This window comes from Pongo pygmaeus, chromosome 20 (genome assembly GCF_028885625.2).
Source record: "Pongo pygmaeus isolate AG05252 chromosome 20, NHGRI_mPonPyg2-v2.0_pri, whole genome shotgun sequence".
Lineage (NCBI taxonomy): Eukaryota > Metazoa > Chordata > Mammalia > Primates > Hominidae > Pongo > Pongo pygmaeus.
Window position 1 is genome coordinate 61,342,074 of NC_072393.2, and position 18,590 is coordinate 61,360,663.

The 18,590-nt window shown below is 47.8% G+C and overlaps 1 protein-coding gene across 1 annotated transcript in view; it reads left to right on the plus strand.

Moving 5' to 3' along the window:
• NLRP2 (NLR family pyrin domain containing 2) overlaps window positions 1-13,987 on the plus strand; it is a 32,060-nt gene extending 18,073 nt beyond the window's left edge. The window contains exons 9-13 of the mRNA XM_054463797.2: window positions 3,613-3,783; window positions 4,093-4,263; window positions 7,755-7,925; window positions 10,754-10,924; window positions 13,610-13,987. Of these exons, the coding sequence (XP_054319772.2) occupies window positions 3,613-3,783; window positions 4,093-4,263; window positions 7,755-7,925; window positions 10,754-10,924; window positions 13,610-13,748 (823 nt within the window). The 3' untranslated portion in view covers window positions 13,749-13,987. The remainder of the gene's footprint in view (window positions 1-3,612; window positions 3,784-4,092; window positions 4,264-7,754; window positions 7,926-10,753; window positions 10,925-13,609) is intronic.
• The last annotated feature ends 4,603 nt before the right edge of the window (window positions 13,988-18,590 follow it).

Sequence of the window (18,590 nt, forward strand, 5' to 3'; positions counted from 1 at the left end):
AAACAGTACTAAGGGCAGATGACCCAGGATGCAACATGGGCTGAACTTGAGTTTCTACTTGCCTTGAGCAGTGAACAACCTGGACAACCATACGTGAGGACCCTGAATCCAAAGAAACTCCCAGAATCTTTATCTTCCTTTTTTTTTTTTTTTCCTTCAGATGGAGTCTTGCTCTGTTGCCCAAGCCGAAGTGCAGTGGCACGATCTTGGCTCACTGCAACATCTGCCTCCCAGGTTCAAGTAATTCTGCTGCCTCAGCCTCCCAAGTAGCTGGGATTACAGGCACCCGCCACCACACCTGGCTAATTTTTGCGCTTTTAGTAGAGATGGTTTCGCCACATTGCCAGGCTGGTCTTGAACTCATGACCTCAGGTGACCTGCCCCCCCCCCGCAGAGGCTCCCAAAGTGCTGGGATTATAGGCGTGAGCCACCATGCCCAGCCAGAGTCCTTATGTTTTGGTTTTGGTTTTTTCTTTTTTTTTTTTTTTTTTTTTTTTTTGAGATGGAGTCTCGCTCTGTCACCCAGGCTGGAGTGCAATGGTATGATCTCAGCTCACTGCAGCCTCCACCTACCAGGTTCAAGTGATTCTCCTGCCTCAGCCTCCTGAGTAGCTGGGATTACAGGTGCACACCACCACACCTGGTTAATTTTTGTATTCTTAGTAGAGATGGAGTTTTACCACATTGGCCAGGCTGGTCTCGAACTCATGACCTCAGGTGATCCACCCCCCACCCCCCCGGCCTCCCAAAGTGGGGTGTGAGCCACCGTGCCCAGCCCAGAATCTTTATCTTCTATCAGATCATTCACTCATGGTTCATGCTTCTCCTGTATGATGATTCAGAATACCAGCTATTGACATTTTTCAAGCAAGAACCCTTCAGGAACATCAAGTTGCCCCTTTTCTGTTAGTCCTCTGGTTTGAGAGCTCTCCCCGTGGGAAGCTGTCCATGTGGCTGCCCAGGTGATGAGAACCATCATGGGAGGAGTCCATGAAGCCTCACTTGGCCACATTGGTGTAGTAGGTGGTCATTGGCCTCAAATTATTGCCCTGGGCCAGGCGCAGTGGCTCACGCTGGGAGGCCGAGGCGGGTGGATCACTTGAGGTCAGGAGTTCAAGACCAGCCTGGTCAACATAGTGAAACCCCGTCTCTACTAATAATACAAAAATTAGCTTAGCTGGGCATGTTGGCGCGCGCCTGTAGTCCCAGCTACTCAGGAGGCTGAGGCAGGAGAATCATTTGAACCTGAGAGGCGGAGGTTGCCGTGAGCTGAGATCACACCACCGCACTCCAGCCTGGGCAACAGTGTGAGACTGTCTCAAAAATAAATAAATAAATAAATAAAGAGTCTTGGCCGGGTGCGGTGGCTCATGCCTGTATCCCAGCACTTTGGGAGGCCAAGGTGGGTGGATCACGAGGTCAGGAGTTCAAGACCAGCCTGGCCAACATGGTGAAACCCCATGTCTACTAAAAATACAAAAAAATTAGCCGGGCATGGTGGCGCGTGCCTGTAATCCCAGCTACTTGAGGCTGATGCAAGAGAATTGCTTGAACCTAGGAGGCAGAGGTAGCAGTGAGCCAAGATCATGCCATTGCACTCCAGCCTGGGCAACAGAGCAAAACTCCATCTCGAGGACAGAAAAAAAATTTATTGTTCTGGCTCTACTGATGAAATCTTAGGCTGCTTAATGGGATCTTCTCAGTTGAATAGGATGCTGTACATCTCACAGGTATTTGAAGGTTGAATGAAACCAAATCCAAGCACATGCATTCAGTAGTGGCTGCTGTCATTACTAACCATTGTACTACCCTCTTTTCTTGTTTACATGAGAATAATGGAATGCAGGGTGAGGGGGAATATTGGGTGAATTAAAGATTTGGGTCACTAATTTCTTTTTTTTTCTCGAGATATAGTCTTGCTCTGTCTCCCAGGCTGGAGTGCAGTGCCACAGTCTTGGTTCACTGCAACCTCTGCCTCCTGGGTTCAAGTGATTCTTCTCCGTCAACCTCTCGAGTAGCTGGGATTACAGGCACCCAGCTGTATTTTTGTATTTCTAGTATTTTGTATTTCTAGTAGAGACAGGGTTACGCCATGCTGGTGGCCAGGGTGGTCTCAAACTCCTGACCTCAGGCAATCCACCACACCCAGCTAATTTTTGGTATATTTAACAGAGCCGGGGTTTCACCATGTTGGCTGGGCTGGTCTCAAACTCCTGACCTCAAGTGACACCCATCTTCCAAAATGCTGGGATTACAGCAGTGTGCCACCACGCCCAGCTAATTCTTGTATTTTTAGGAGAAATGGGGTTTCATCATGTTGTCTTGGCTGGTCTTAAACTCCTGGTCTCATGATCCACCTGCCTTGGCCTGCCGAAGTCCTGGGATTACAGGCATGAGCCACTGTGCCCAGCCACTCATTTCTTATGAATTTATTCTAACACATTTTCCGGATAAACAGACCACCTTGAAACATAGGTTAGTGGGCTGGTATGGTGGCTCATGCCTATAATCCCAGTACTTTGGGAGGCCTAGGCTGGTGTATCACTTGAAGTCAGGAATTTTTTGTTTTGAGACGGAGTCTTGCTCTGTCGCCCAGGCTAGAGTGCAGTGGAGTGATCTCGGCTCACTGCAACCTCCGCCTCCTGGGTTCAAGTGATTCTCTTGCCTCAGCCTCCTGAGTAGCTGGGACTACAGGCACGTGTCGCCACGCCCATCTAACTTTTGTATGTTTAGTAGAGCCGGGTTTTCACCATGTTGGCCAGGATGGTCTCAAACTCCTGACCTCCTGATCTGCCTGCCTTGGCCTCCCAAAGTGCTGGGATTACAGGCATGAGCCGTTGCCCCGGCCAAAGTTAGGAGTTTGAGACCAGCCTGGCCAACATGGTAAAACCCCATCTCTACTAAAAAATAGAAAAATTAGCTAGGCAAGATGGCATTCGCCTGTAATCCCAGCCACTCAGGAGGCTGAGGCGGGTGAATCTCTTGAATCCAGGAGGCAGAGGTTGCTGCGAGCTGAGATCGCGCCACTACACTCCAGCCAGAGTGACACAGCATAAATAACTCCCTTTCAAAAAACCAAACAATGAAACATAGCGGACTCTGCATCCAACATTAGAGTAAGATTGACTAAGTTCTTTATTTCCAGCTGATTCCTGGGCGATGTTGATGCCGCTGGTCTGGGGACCACCCTTTGACAACTACTGCTCCAGATAATTCAAGTCGGGGTATAACATAACTAGTGAGATGTAAACCAAAGACAATTCCGCGGTTAGATTCTCAAGAATGACTTGTTCTGCCAGGCGCAGTGGCTCGCGCCTGTCATCCCAGCACTTTGGGAGGCCGAGGTGGGCAGATCACCTGAGGTTGGGAGTTTGAGACCAGCCTGACCAACATGGAGAGACCCCACCTCTACTGAAAATACAAAAATAGCCTGGGCATGGTGGTGCATGCCTGCAGTCCCAGCTACTCGGGAGGCTGAGGCAGGAGTATCAGTTGAACCCAGGAGGCAGAGGTTGCTGTGAGCCGAGATCGCGCCACCTGGGCAACAAGAGTGAGACTCAGTCTCAAAAAAAAAAAAAAAAAAAAAATGACTTGGTCCTATTTCTCCCACAGGTTGGTGTCTTGTTCCACTACCACTCAGCAGTGGGCTGATCTCTCCTTGGCCCTTGAAGTCAACCAGTCCCTGACGTGCGTAAACCTCTCCGACAATGAGCTTCTGGATGAGGGTGCTAAGTTGCTGTACACAACTTTGAGACACCCCAAGTGCCTTCTGCAGAGGTTGTCGTAAGTCTCTCGTCTCTTCCAGAGCAGCTGTGCTTTCGATCTGGGGCCACAGACGAGCAATGGTCATGCCTGACTTGGCTGTATGGAACCTCTTGCTGATGTGAACACCTGTTCCCATGTTTAGATCCAGGCCGATGGCCTGTGAATCTTGTTCTTCTCTCTTTCCTATTCCTTCATAGGATCACCAGTGCATGACAGAGGGTGGGGGGTTCACAAGAAGGGGCTTTTGGATGCTGGCACTTGTGGAGCTAGCCGGGAAGGTTGAAGTTGGAAATGTCAACCGTGTTGCCATTTGTGATTCTTTTGCAGGTTGGAAAACTGTCACCTTACAGAAGCCAATTGCAAGGACCTTGCTGCTGTCTTGGTTGTCAGCCGGGAGCTGACACACCTGTGCTTGGCCAAGAACCCCATTGGGGATACAGGGGTGGAGTTGCTGTGTGAGGGCTTGAGGTACCCCGAGTGTAAACTGCAGACCTTGGTGTAAGTCCGTGCTGGCTGCCTGTGTGCGTGGGTGTATATGCACACACCCCGCACCTCCGGGTTTGAGTAGGGTGGTTATGAGAACACTTAATTCCTCTAAATGCCCCAAGCATGATGCTAATGACAACTGGTAATACCTGGGGCGATGATGATAGGAAAAAAGTATAAGTAGTAGTAGCAGTAATATTCTATAGGGATTTGGAGAATGTAGCTGGTTTTCAGGGTTCTTTTTTTTTTTTTTTCCTCTTTATGTATGTATGTATTTTAGAGATGGGGTCTACGCCATATTGCCTAGGCTGGTCTCAAACTCCTGAGCTCAAGAGATCTGCCTGCCTTGCCCTCCCAAAATGCTAGAATTACAGGCATGAGCCATGTCACTCCATGCTGTGTTTTCTCTTAATCTGTGTTCTTAGAACTATAACTGTAACATAAATTGCATCAGGTAGTCTTCTGGGCCAGTGTACACTCAGACTCCCAGTGGAAGCTATTGGAAGCTACATGCTCAATATGATCCTCTTGTTAATACTAAAATCACAGGACACATGGCCTGGTGCAGTGGCTTACGCCTATAATCCCAGCACCTTGAGAGGCCGAAGCAGGCAGATCCCTTGAGGGCAGGAGTTTGAGACCAGCCTGGCCAACATGGTGAAACATTGTCTCTCTACTAAAAATACAAAAATTAGTCAGGCATGGTGGGACATGCCTGTAATCCCAGTTACTCAGGAGGCTAAAGCAGGAGAATTACTTGAACCCGGGAGGTGGAGGTTGCAGTGAGCTGAGATGGCACCACTGCAGTCCAGTCTGGCCGATAGAGCAAGACTCTCTCAAAAAAAAAAAAAAAAATTATACGATAAATCTTTAGAAAGGAATTGGGGCCTGGCATGGTGGCTCATGCCTGTAATCTCAGCACTTTAGGAGGCGGGCAGATCACCTGACGTCAGGAGTTTGAGACCAGCCTGGCTGATGCAGTGAAACCCTGTCTCTACTAAAAATACAAAAATTAGCTAGGCGTGTTGGTATGGTCCTGTAATCCCAGCTACTTGGGAGGCTGAGGCAGGAGAATCGCTTGAAGTTGGGAGGCGAAGGTTGCAATGAGCCGAGATCATGCCAGCCTGGGTGACAGAACGAGATTGTCTCAAAAAAAAAAAAAAAATTGTATCTGCACTGATGGTTTCTGTTCAGAGATTCGATTTTATATCAACATCTCTGGTATTTTTTTTTTTTTTTTTAAGATGGAGTTTTACTCTTGCCCACGCTGGAGTGCAATGGCATGATCTAGGCTCACTGCAACCTCCGGCTTCAAGGAGGTTGATTCTCCTGCCTCAGCCTCCCGAGTAGCTGGGACTACAGGCGCCCACCACCACGCCCGGCTAATTTTTGTATTTTTAGTAGAGACGGGATTTCACCATATTGGCCAGGCTGGTCTCAAACTCCTGACCTCATGATCCGCCCACCTCGGCCTTCCAAAGTGCTGGGATTATAGGCATGAGCCACTGCGCCCAGCCATACATCTCTGGTATTCTTTGTCTCTAACATCACCTCCAACAGTTAGGAACTGTCCTCTTCCTATAAAGTAACTTTAATCTAGGATATGCACCTGGCATCTGAAAACTACTCACTTAAATTTAATGACATATTCAGTTCATGGCTGGAGACAACGAGTAGAAGGAAAGGATTCTTCCCACACCCACTATATCTAGGCCCTGAAACACTAAAAATGAAGTCCCACAAGCAGTGAGATGTCACCCACTCACTAACTGTATCTTCAAATGAACGTCTAGTTTTTTTGGTTGTGTGTGGTGTGTGTGGTGTTTTTTTTTTTTTTTTGGATAGTCTTGCTCTGTCGCCCAGGCTGGAATGCAGTGGCTCCATCTCAGCTCCACTGCAACCTCCACTTCGTGAGTTCAGGTGATTCTCCTGCCTCAGCTTCCCAGGGATTAAGGTGCATGCCACCACGCCCAGCTAACTTTTGTATTTTTAGTAGAGACGAGGTTTCACCTTGTTGGTCAACCTGGTCTCGAACTCCTGACCTCAGGTGATCCGCCCACCTCAGCCTCCCAAAGTGCTGGGATTACAGGTGTGAGCCACCGTGCCGGCCCCCTCAATTCAACTTTTTGATCCATGTCCCTATTTTGCTAAGTTGTCAACTTCCCTTTAGTCTTATGTGGGTTTTCCTCCATTACACAGTCATAGAAGTTTCTAGAAGGCCGGGTACGGTCTTTGGGAGGCTGAGGCAGGTGGATCATGAGGTCAGGAGTTCGAGACCAGCCTGGCCAACATGGTGAAACCCTGTCTTTACTAAAAATACAAAAATTAGCCACGCATGGTGTCGGATGCCTGTAATCCCAGCTTACTTGGGAGGGTGAGGCAGAGAATTGCTTGAACCCAGGAGGCGGAGGTTGCAGTGAGCCGAGACTGTGCCACTGTACGCTAGCCTGGGTGTCAGAGCGAGACTCTGTCTCAAAAAAAAAAAAAGTTTCTATACATTCATAAAGTTTCAAGATTTGGGGGTGTGTTTTCACTCCTCTGTCGTCATGGGCTCCAATCTGCCATCTATTTCCAAGGCCCTTCCAGGTCCTGTGTCCCTCAGCTAGTGGTGTGCTTCACTTGGGACCCAGAGATACATGGGCATTATAGTTCAAATTATAATTAAGTTTAGAACTCTATTGAGACAGAAGAAAGAAGCTAAGGTGAACTGTGTTGGTTAATATCTAGGATCCTAGTAGCAGATATGTTGGAGTGTGAGCTGGTGTCTTCTGCCTGTAAGACACCACCTCTCTAGCAACTGAATTTAGGAAATAGAATCGTAATCCCAGCATGTTAGGGAGGCCAGGGTGGGCAGATCGTCTGAGGTCGGGAGTTGAAGACCAACCTGGCCAACATGGGGAAACCCTGTCTCTACTAAAAATACAAAACTTAGCTGGGTGTGGTGGCATGCGAACGCGTGTACACACACACACACACCCCTGTAATCCCAGCTACTCAGAAGGCTGGGACACAAGAATCGCGTGAACCCAGGAGGCGGAGGTTGAAGTGAGCCACCGTGCCCACTGAGAATCCTTTTTACTTCTTCAACTTCTGTTGGCCACCTGTATTCCTTGGCTTGTGGCCCTTCCTCCAACTTCAGCACAGCGTCTTCACACGTTGCTCTGGTTCCCTTATCACGTCACCTCCTGCTGGCTTGGACTCTCAGCTCCCTCTTATGAGGATCCCTGTGATTGCTGGACCTACCCAAATAAACCAGGATATAATCCATCTTAAGATGCTCAGTCACATCTACGAGGTCCCTTTTGCTCGCAGGTGCCAGGAGTTGGGACTTGGACATCTTTAGGGGAGGCCATTCTTCTGTCCACCACACCACCCCATGATTCCATTTCCATGTCACCACTGTCTCTAAGTGTGTCTAACCCACGGCTCAAGAGTCGAAGGTGCATCACACCAGTGAGAACTCACAGGTTCGGGTTTGCTTTCTTCCTGTGGTTGATTTCTAGGCTTTGGAACTGCAACATAACTAGCAATGGCTGCTGCAATCTCGCAAAGCTTCTCCAAGAAAAATCAAGCCTATCGTGTTTGGATCTGGGGCTGAATTACATAGGAGTTAGCGGAATGAAGCTCCTGTGTGAGGCTTTGAGGAAACCACTGTGCAACTTGAGATGTCTGTGGTGAGTTAACTTATAAGTTCAACTTCCTATACTTATACCTTATTGAATCTGTGGCTAGTGTAAAATAATCAGTGAAGCTGACTTACCAAGTTATATAATTGAGAGGACTTCTATAGAGTCGATCGAGCATTTACTAGGATGGTTAAAGGAATAAGTTCTAGTCTAAGTTTTTTTTTTATTCTTGAAGCTTTGCTCTTGTCATAGGCTGGAGTGCAATGGCGTGATCTTGGCTCACTGCAACCTCCGCCTCTCAGGTTCAAGCAGTTCTCTTGCCTCAGCTTCCCAAGTAGTTGGGATTACAGTCGCCCGCCACCATGCCCAGCTAATTTTTGTATTTTTAGTAGAGACAGGATTTCGCCATGTTGAAGGTTCATCTCAAACTCCTGACCTCAGGTGATCCACCCATCTCGGCCTCCCAAAGTGCTGGGATTACAGGTGTGAGCCACTGCGCCCGGCCCTATGTCTAAGTTCTAGTCTGTGTCATGCAAAGAACACCTGTGAAATTTTAAGGATACAATGCCTCAAGCCATTCAGCCAAAAGCCACTGCCCAGCACCCCACATTCAGAGAGGTAGGAATTAGGCCAGGCATGGTGGCTCACACCTGTAATCCCAGCACTTTGGGAGGCCAAAGCGGGCGGATCACTTGAGGTCAGGAGCTCAAGACCAGCCTGGCCAACTTGGTGAAACTCCATCTCTACTAAAAATATAAAAATTAGCCGAGTGTAGTAGTGGATGCCTCTTTTTTTGAGACAGTTTCACCCTTGTTGTCCAGGCTGGAGTGCAATGGCATGATCTCAGCTCACTGCCACCTCCTGGGTTCAAGTGATTCTCCTGCCTTAGCCTCCCAAGTAGCTGGAAATAAACAGGCATGTGCCACCACGCCTGGCTAATTTTGTATTGTTAGTAGAGACGGAGTTTCTCCATGTTGGTCAGGCTGGTCTCGACCTCCCGACCTCAGATGAGAGCCACTGCGCCCAGCCAGTAGGTGCCTTTAATCCCAGCTACTTGGGAGGCTGAGGCAGGAGAATCACTTGAACCCTGGAGATGGAGGTTGCAGTGAGCTGAGATCCTGTCACTACACTCCATCCTGGGCGACAAGAGCAAGACTCCATCTCAGGAAAAAATAAAAAATAAAGAAGAGGTAGGAATTAGACATCATGCCAGAAAATGCTGGCTCTATCAGCAGGTGAGTGGTCTCAACTTGGCTATCTTACAAATCCCTTGTGAGTTAGCTACAATCAAATGCACTTGAACCTGGAATCCTACCTGGGAGGCAATCTTAAAAGAATTTGACTCCGGATGGGCAAGGTGGCTCATGCCTGTAATCCCGGCATTTTGGGAGTCCAAGGTAGGTAGATTGCTTGAGGCCAGGAATTTAAAAACAGCCTGGCCAACACAATGAAACCCTGTCTCTACTAAAAGTACAAAAATCAGCTGAGCGTGGCTGTGTACCTCTGCTCCCAGTTACTCGGGAGGCTGAGGTGGGAGGATCACTTGAGCCTGGGAGGAAGAAGTTACAGTGAACTGAGATCACGTCACCTCACTCCAGCCTGGGTGACAGTGAGATCCTGTCTCAAAAAAAAGGCGCCTTTTTAATCACTCACTGACACATGTAGAGGAGCAAAAAGTTTGAGTTGCTGGTTGGCCCAGGAGGTCAAGGCTGCAGTGAGCCAAGATGGTGTTACCACACTCCAGCCTGGGCAACTGAGTGAGACCATGTTTCAAAAAATTAAGTGGCCGGGTGCAGTGGCTCATGCCTGTAATTCCAGCACTTTGGGAGGCTGAGGCAGGTGGATCACCTAAGGTAAGGAGTTTGAGACCAGCCTGTCTCTACTAAAGAGACAGGGTTTCACCTGTCTCTATAAAACCACAAAAATTAGGCGGGCATGGTGGCACATAGCTATAATCTCATCTACTTGGAGGCACAAGAACTGCTTGAATCCAGGAGGCAGAGGTTACAGTGAGCCGAGATCATGCCACAGCACTCCAGCCTTGGCGATAGAGCGAGACTGTCTCAAAGAATAACTTCAAAGATGGAAGTTATCTAACCTCCGCTCAAAAGCCTCAGTGCTTCCCTATGTCAATCCAGGTAAAATCCTATATTGACGATGGCCTCAGGGTCTTCTGTGAGCTGGCCACCGCTTACCTATGACCTCATGTTGACAATCCTCCCTGGCTCACTCATGCCCGCTGCCTGGATGTTCTATTTCACATGTCAATCACATGTATCTTCAGGGCCTCTGCACAAGCTATTTCTCTGCCTGGAGAACTCCCCCCGAGCTCTATGACTCAGTCTCTTCACCCCCTCACCTCCAACCATGGTAGCCAGAACCCTCAGTTATTCCCTGTACCCCTTGCCCTTCATAACCCCTCATCACCTCCATATTTTCCTGTTAGCAGATGAGCCCTGAGGGCAGAGACGTTTTGTTGGTTTTTTGAGACCGGAGTCCCACTCTGTCGCCCAGACTGGAGTGCAATGGCGCGATCTCGGCTCACTGCAACCTCCGCCTCCTGGGTTCAAGCGATTCTCCTGCCCCAGCCTCCTGAGTAGCTGGGACTACAGGTGCCTGTCACCACGCCCAGCTAACTTTTGTATTTTTAGTAGAGACAGGGTTTTACCATGTTAGGCTGGTCGTGAACTCCTGACCTCAGGTGATCCATCCACCTCGGCCTCCCAAAGTGCTGGGATTACAGGCGTGAACCACTGTGCCCAGCCTGAGACTTCTGTTGGTCATGCAGATCCCCAACACCCGAGGGTGGGCTTGGCTTACAGGAGGGCATCGATCAGCACTGGCTGCATTAACATGTTGATTTCTGTGTTTCCCAGGTTGTGGGGATGTTCCATCCCTCCGTTCAGTTGTGAAGACCTCTGTTCTGCCCTCAGCTGCAACCAGAGCCTCGTCACTCTGGACCTGGGTCAGAATCCCTTGGGGTCTAGTGGAGTGAAGATGCTGTTTGAAACCTTGACACATCCCAATGGCACCCTCCGGACACTCAGGTATGATCCATTTACTTCCCCATCAGGCTTTCTCCAGAGTGGTAGGTTTAGGGGAAGCATAATGACATGGACCTGCTGTAGAAGACTGATCTGGTAGCTGGATTACAGGTTCCCGCCACCAGACCCAGCCAATTTCTGTATTTTAGTAGAGACAGGGTTTCACCATGTTGGTCAGGCTGGTCTCAAACTCCTGACCTCAGGTGATCCACTGCCTCGGCCTCCCAAAGTGCTGGGATTACAGGCGTGAGCCACCGCACCCGGCCACCTTTTTTTTTTTTTTTTTTTTTTTACCTTTGAGGCAAGAACTCACTATATTCCCCAGGCTGAGTCCAGCAGTACAATGATGGCTCGCTGCAGGCTCGCTCCAGCTCCTGGGCTCAAGCAATCCTCCTGCCTCAGTTCCTGAGTAACTAGGTTTATAAGCATGAACCATTGCACCCAGCCACGGCAGCTGTCTACCTGCTCATGAGAGCAAGTTGTCACTGGGCTGTGTTTTGTTTGTTGCATTTTGTCAGGGTTTTTGGGGTTCGTTTTGTTTTTTTTTGTTTTTTTTTGTTTTCTGAGATGGAGTCTCACTCTGTTGCCCAGGCTGGGGTGCAGTGGTTGCTAACTGCAACCTCCACCTCCCAGGTTCAAGCTATTCTCATGCCTCAGCCTCCCAAGTAGCTGGGATTACAGGCATGCACCACCACACCTAGGTAATTTTTGTATTTTTAGTAGAGACAGGGTTTTGCCATGTTGGCCAGGGTGGTCTCGAACTCTTGACCTCGGTGATTTGCCCACCTCAGTGTCCCAAAGTGCTGGGATTACAGGCATGAGCCCCACCGCACCCGGCCTGAGTTGTATTTTGATACCATGGCATCAAAGAACCAAGAAGCCCCTTCCTAGGAGTGTGGGAACTTCAGAAATTCTCACAAGCAATATACTCTACTGCTGGCTTAAAATAATCTTTATGTAGAAGAAACATAGATTACTTGTTTATTTAACATGAATCTCAGCCTAAGATACTTTGTAAGTCAAAAGACATATGGACACTAAAGGTTTTTTTAAGCTTTAAGTTTATCTATTTATTTATTTATTTATTTATTTTTTTTTGGAGACAGAGTTTTACTCTTGTTGCCCAGCCTGGAGTGCAATGGCGCTATCTCGGCTCACTGCAACCTCTGCCTCCCGGGTTCAAGAGGTTCTCCTCCCTCAGCCTCCCAAGTAGCTGGGACTACAGGCATGTGCCACCACACCTGGCTAATTTTGTATTTTTAGTAGAGACACGGGTTTTCTCCATATTGGTCAGGCTGGTCTCGAACTCCTGACTTCAGGTGACCCACCTGCCTCAGCCTCCCAAAGTGCTAAGATTATAGGCGTGAGCCACCACGCCTGGCCTGCATCTCCTCTGTTTAACTGGTACTCCGGGGTCCACCGAGTAGAAGTTGCCAAAGTGGGTGATAGAGCAGGTAGGCAGATATTAGAGCTATAGCCCAGCTGTATTCAGCAATTTCATTTTCTGTGTATGATAATCAACAAGCATCTAAAACTACACAGTGGCTTTATACCATTACAAGGTTAATCTGATGTTATGTTTTTCTCTATCATCAGATCAACATGGTTGAGAATAAGAGGAATGAAAAAAAGGATTAAAAAGAGAAATGAAAGTCTTTAATTTTACATTTTATTATTTACTTCATTTATTTTTTAGACAAAAATCTCACTCTATTGCTCAGGCTGGAGTACAGGGGCCCGGTCTTGGCTCACTGTAACCTCCGCCTCCCAGGTTCAAGTGATTCTCCTGTGTTAGCCTCCTGAGTAGCTGGGACTATAGGGACACACCATCATACCCAGCTAACTTTTATATTTTTAGTAGAGATGGACTTTCACCATCTTGCCTAGGCTGGTCTCAAACTCCTGACTTCAAGTGATCTGCCCACCTCACTCTCCCAAAGTGCTGGCATTACAGGCATGACCCACCACATCTGGCCTCATTTTATATTTAAAAATAAAAAATAAGCAAATCGAGCCAGGTGCAGTCTAGGCAACATGGTAAAACCCCAACTCTATTAAAAATAAAAAAACTAGCTGAGCATGGTGGCGGGCGCCTGTAGTCCCAGCTACTCGGGAGGCAGAGGATAGGATGGCTTGAACCCAAGAGGCACAGGTTGCAGTGAGCTGAGATGGTACCACTGCACTCTAGCCTGGGCGACAGAGAGACTGTCTTTTTTTTTTTGAGAGAGTCTTGCTCTGTCGCCCAGGCTGGAGTACAGTGGCACGATCTCGGCTCACTGCAAGCTCCGCCTCCTGGGTTCACGCCATTCTCCTGCCTCAGCCTCCCAAGGAGCTGGGACTACAGGTGCCCGCCACCACACCCGGCTAATTTTTTGTATTTTTTTAGTAGAGACGGGGTTTCACCGCGTTAGCCAGGATGGTCTCAATCTCCTGACCTCGTGATCCGCCCGCCTCGGCCTCCCAAAGTGCTGGGATTACAGGCATTAGCCATCGCGCCCGGCCTGAGACTGTCTTAAAAAAAAAAAAAAAAAAAAAAAAATCAATGTGGAACACTCCTTTGCCACCTAGAATAATCAGGAAAGGTGACCCATGCCCTGTGCCTCCTTAACAGACTTTCAGGTCCTTGGGAATTTGAAACAAATCTCCTTCATGCACAAAGTAACCTTTTCTTCCCCCATTGTACCCCAGGTTGAAAATAGATGACTTTAATGATGAACTCAATAAGCTGCTGGAAGAAATAGAAGAAAAAAACCCACAACTGATTATCGATACTGAGAAACATGATCCCTGGAAAAAAAGGCCTTCTTCTCATGACTTCGTGATCTGAATCCCCCCCGAGTCATTCATTCTCCATGAAGTCATCGATTTTCCAGGTGTTGGTGAACTGCCTGTGACTCCTCCTCCCCCGCCCCCACTCCTCGGGGATAATGAGTTCATTGCTGGGCTAGATGTTTTAGCCATGATTCTGCCTCTGTTTTACACGTGCACACGTCCTTATCTTTGTTACATATGAAATATCTGTATCACGGGTATATTGAGAGAAATAAAGGTGAGAGCATTCACAAATGAAGCTGTTACTTAATAATAGGCTTTGACAAGTTAAGAGAAAAGATATCTTACTGGGGAGAACCTAGGGGGTGGGGGAAATGACAGTGTTTAATTGCATTGATTTCTATTCCCTTGTCAATCTTTGCCTTGCCTTGGTATTTCCTTTCTTTTTTCTTTTTCTTTTTTTTTTTTTAGACAGTTTCACTCTGTTGCTCATGCTGGAGTACAGTGGCACGATCTCAGCTTACTACAACCTCCCAGGTTCAAGCGATTCTCCTGTCTCAGCCTCCTGAGTAGCTGGGATTACAGGCATCCCTCACCACACCCAGCTAAATTTTTTTGTATTTTTAGTAGAGATGAGGTTTCACCATGTTGGCCAGGCTGGTCTTAAACTCCTGACCTCAAGTGATCCGTCCACCTCAGCCTCCCAGAATGCTGGGATTACAGCGTGAGCCACTGCACCCGGCTTTTTTTTTTTTTTTCCTTTTTCTTTTTCCTCAAGCATGAGTGTTGCTCTGTTGCCCTGGCTGGAATACAGCAGCGTGATGATAGCTCACTGCAGCCTCAAGCTCCCAGGTTCAAGCGATCCTCCAGCCCCAACCTCCTCAGTAGCTGGGACTACAGGTGCACACCACCAAACCAGGCCAATTTTTGTGGGATTTTTTTGAAGACAGGGTCTCACTATGTCGCCCAGGCTGATCTCAAACTCCCAGGCTCAAGTAATATTCCTGCCTCAGCCTCCCAAAGTGCTGGGATTACAGGTGTGAGCCACTGTGCCTAGTCTGTCTTGTTACTTCTTGACCTGCGTGGATCATTGCCTGCTGAGTATTACTTGCCAGAGGATTTCTCCTACCAACCTACAATATTTTAGGTGCTTGAGTGTAGCTCATATATGACCATGTCATTGCTCTGATTTTGCTTTTTAAAAATTCTAACTTTACTTAAAATAGAATCCTGGCCAGGCACGGTGGCTCACACCTGTAATCCCAGCACTTTGGGAGGCTGAGGTGGGCAGATCACGAGGTCAGGAGTTGGAGACCAACCTGGCCAACATGGTGAAACCCCGTCTCTACTAAAAATATAAAAAATTAGCCAGGCATGGTGGCACATGCCTGTAATCCCAGCTACTTGGGAGGCTGAGGCAGGAGAATTGCTTAAACTCAGGAGGTGGAGGTTGCACTGTGCTGAAGACTGCACTACTGCATTCCAGCTTTGGGCAACAGAGTGACTCCTTCTCCAAAAAAAAAAAAAAAAATCTTATGGTATGCATAGTTTTTCACTATAGAGTCTCCAGTATTTCCTTGTGATACAGAATTCCAAATTCAACAAAGCAGCAGTGCAAGCTCTATGCTGTAAAACCACAAACAAAAGGAACTGTACTATAAAGATGACACTAGTTGGCAAAGTTGCTTCTCATAGGGAGACTTTGTTGCCGTCTGTGTTTACTGGATGAGCAAACAAATGGATGGTAAGGGGGAAAAAGAACAGTACAAATTTTTATTAAACACTAATAAAATCATGTTTTTTTTGTTTATTTGTTTTGAGACAGTTTCACTCTTGTTGCCCAGGCTGGAGTGCAAGGGCATGATTTTGGCTCACTGCAACCTCCGCCTCCCCAGGTTCAAGCGATTCTCTTGCCTCGACCTCCCGAGTAGCTGGGATTATAGGCATGTGCCACCAGGCCTGGCTAATTTTGTATTTTTAGCAGAGACGGGGTTTTTCCATCTTGGTCAGGCTGGTCTCGAACTCCCAACCTCAGGTGATCCACCGGCCTTGGTCTCCCAAAGTGCCAGGATTACAGGTATGAGTCACTGCACCCGGCAACATTTTTTTCTTTCCTTTTTCTTTTTCCTTCCTTTTTCTTTTTCTTTTTTTTTTTTTTGGTGGCAGAATCTTGCTCTTTCACCCAGGCTGGAGTGCAATGGCATGATCTCGGCTCACTGCAGCCTCCACCTCCCCAGTTTAAGCAGTTCTCCCATCTCAGCCTCCCATGTAGCTGGGACCACAGGTGTGCACCACTGCACCCAGGTAATTTTTGTATTTTTGGTAGAGATAGGGTTTCGCCACGTTGCCCAGACTGGTCTTGAACTCCTGAGCTCAGGTGATCTGCCCACCTTGGCCTCCCCAAGTGCTGGGATTATAGGCATGAACCACCACACCTGGTCAAAAGTAGTTTAATTTTTTTAGTTTTAAATTTAAATATTAATCTTTCTTCCTACTTTTCATTTCGTCATCGGGCCATTGGTTTATTCTCATCAACGAGATCCAAGTTCTCTGATACTATCTTTAAACCACTCCATCACTTTCCAGTTCCACTGCATACAGTGTGGGCTTCTGAGGTGTCCTGTTTCCTTCTGTTCCTGGTTCAAGGTCTCCTTGTTCAATGGGGCATGGGTCATTCCCTGAGCATTTTTTTTTTTTTTTTGACAGTCTCACTCCGTTGCCCGGTTTGGAGTGCAGTGGTGTGATCTCGGCTTACTGCAGCCTCTGCCTCCCAAGTTCAAGCAATTCTGCCTCAGCCTTCCGGATAATTTTTGCATTTTTAGTAGAGACAGGGTTTCACCGTGTTGGCCAGGCTGGTCTTGAACCCGTAACCTCAAGCGATCCACCTGCCTCGGTCTCCCAAAGTGCTGGGATTACACACATAAGCTACTGTGCCCGGCCTCCAGAGCATCTTTATTCTCAGTTTCAGCGGGAAGAAGGGGGAAAGTTGGTAAAAGAGAGGCACAAAGTTTGAAAAGGACGTTGCATGAAGAAACGAAAGGTTTCTCATTCTCCACACTATTGACATTTGGGGTCAGATCACTACTTGTTGGGAAACATGGTCCTGTACATTTACAGGGTGTTTGGCACCATCCCTAGCCTCTACCCCCTAGATACCAGCATCCTCACAGTTATGATGACCAAAAATGTCTCTGGGCATTAGAATATATTTCCTGAAATTGCAAAGTTTTCTTAGGTTGAGAACCATTGTAATCTAGCCCCATCTTTAGAGAAGAAATTGAGTAACGTATCTACATCCATTTAGGAACTATTGACACCCTAGGGGCCCATAAAATGTAAACTTGTACTCATAATTAACCATCTTTCTCCAACGTGTGTATTTCATCTAGCCATACTCTCAGATGCCCACCCTCATGACCTAAAGTCCTAAACAGTGAAACCTGTGGCACATGGGCTCATGTGTGTCTGAATCTATATGTTCAGAGATGAACAAGTACCGCTGTCCCTGTTTTCTTGCACCTCCTTACCTGTGACCACTCACCTCCGCCCATCACTGAATTCTGAAAATGTGGCCTCAGGCTCACAGCAGCTTTAGCACTTGCTTGCTCTGGATCTCATCACACTGATGATCAAGAACAAAGTATTCACTGGGTTCCCTGCTAAGGATACAAAAAAAAACCATTCCACAATTCCATGGCCATGTTTGTACCCAGGAACCACAAGGGCTGGGTTAGCCCAGATGGTGGGCTTGGGAAATGTTCCTGGAGCAAAAAAAATAAGAGCCAGAGGTCATGAGAGCCTGATCCCTTCCCCCAACGCGCACACACACACCACTCTCTACCTCCAAGCCTCATTTTCAGGCTTTTCAGCCTTCTCAAAGCTAAGGTCACTCCCATGAGCTAAGCCGCGCTTCTCTCAATCCTCAGCTCTTCCACAAGAATAGGAAGAACTCTCTCCTGTTCAAGATCCTCTGGCTCAGCTGCAGCTCTCGAAGAAAGACCCCAGTGAGGGTCTTTCTTTTCACAATCCCCAATCCCAGACCACATCCTGTACCCCAAAACAACTTCCATGGTAACCACATCCTTTCCTCTCTTGCTCATTCCCTGAGCCCTGACCCAGGCTTCTTCAGGGTTCCTCTACTCACCCAGACAGAGCAGCGTAGATCACGTAAATGTGCTCTGTGCAAGCAAAGGCAGTTAGTGAAGTCAGGCAGGAAGTAAAGTCAGAAGACGGAGTGGGCTGGGCATGGTGGATCGCACCTGTAATCCCAGCACTTCGGGAGGCAGAGGCAGGTGGATCACATAAGGTCAGGAGTTCGAGACCAGCCTGGCCAACATGGTGAAACCCTGTCTCTACTAAAAATACAAAAATTAGCCGGGCGTGGTGGCGCATGCCTGTAATCCCAGCTACTCTGGAGGCTGAGGCAGGAGAATCACTTAAACTTGGAAGGCAGAGGTTGCAATGAGCCGAGATCGCACCATCGCACTCCAGCCTGGGGACAGAAAAAAAAATGTAGCTGAGCATGGTAGTGCACGTCTGTAATCTCATCTACTTGGGAGTCTGAGGCAGGAGAATCGCTTGAACCCAGAAGGTGGAGGTTGCAGTGAGCCAAGATTGTAATTGTCCAAGGTGTTCACCTTGCCCACTGCCTAGACAGAGCTGATTCATCAAGACAGGGAATCGCAATAGAGAATAATTCATGCAGAGCTGGCTCTATGAGAGACCAGAGTTTTATTATTATTCAAATCAGTGTCTCCCAGCATTCAGGAAGAAGACTTTTTAAGGATAACTTGGTGGGTGGGTGGGAAGCCAGTGAGCCAGGAGTGCTGATTGGTCTGGGATGAAATCATGGGAGCCAAAGCTATCTTCTTGCACTCAGTTCCTGAGTGGATGCCAA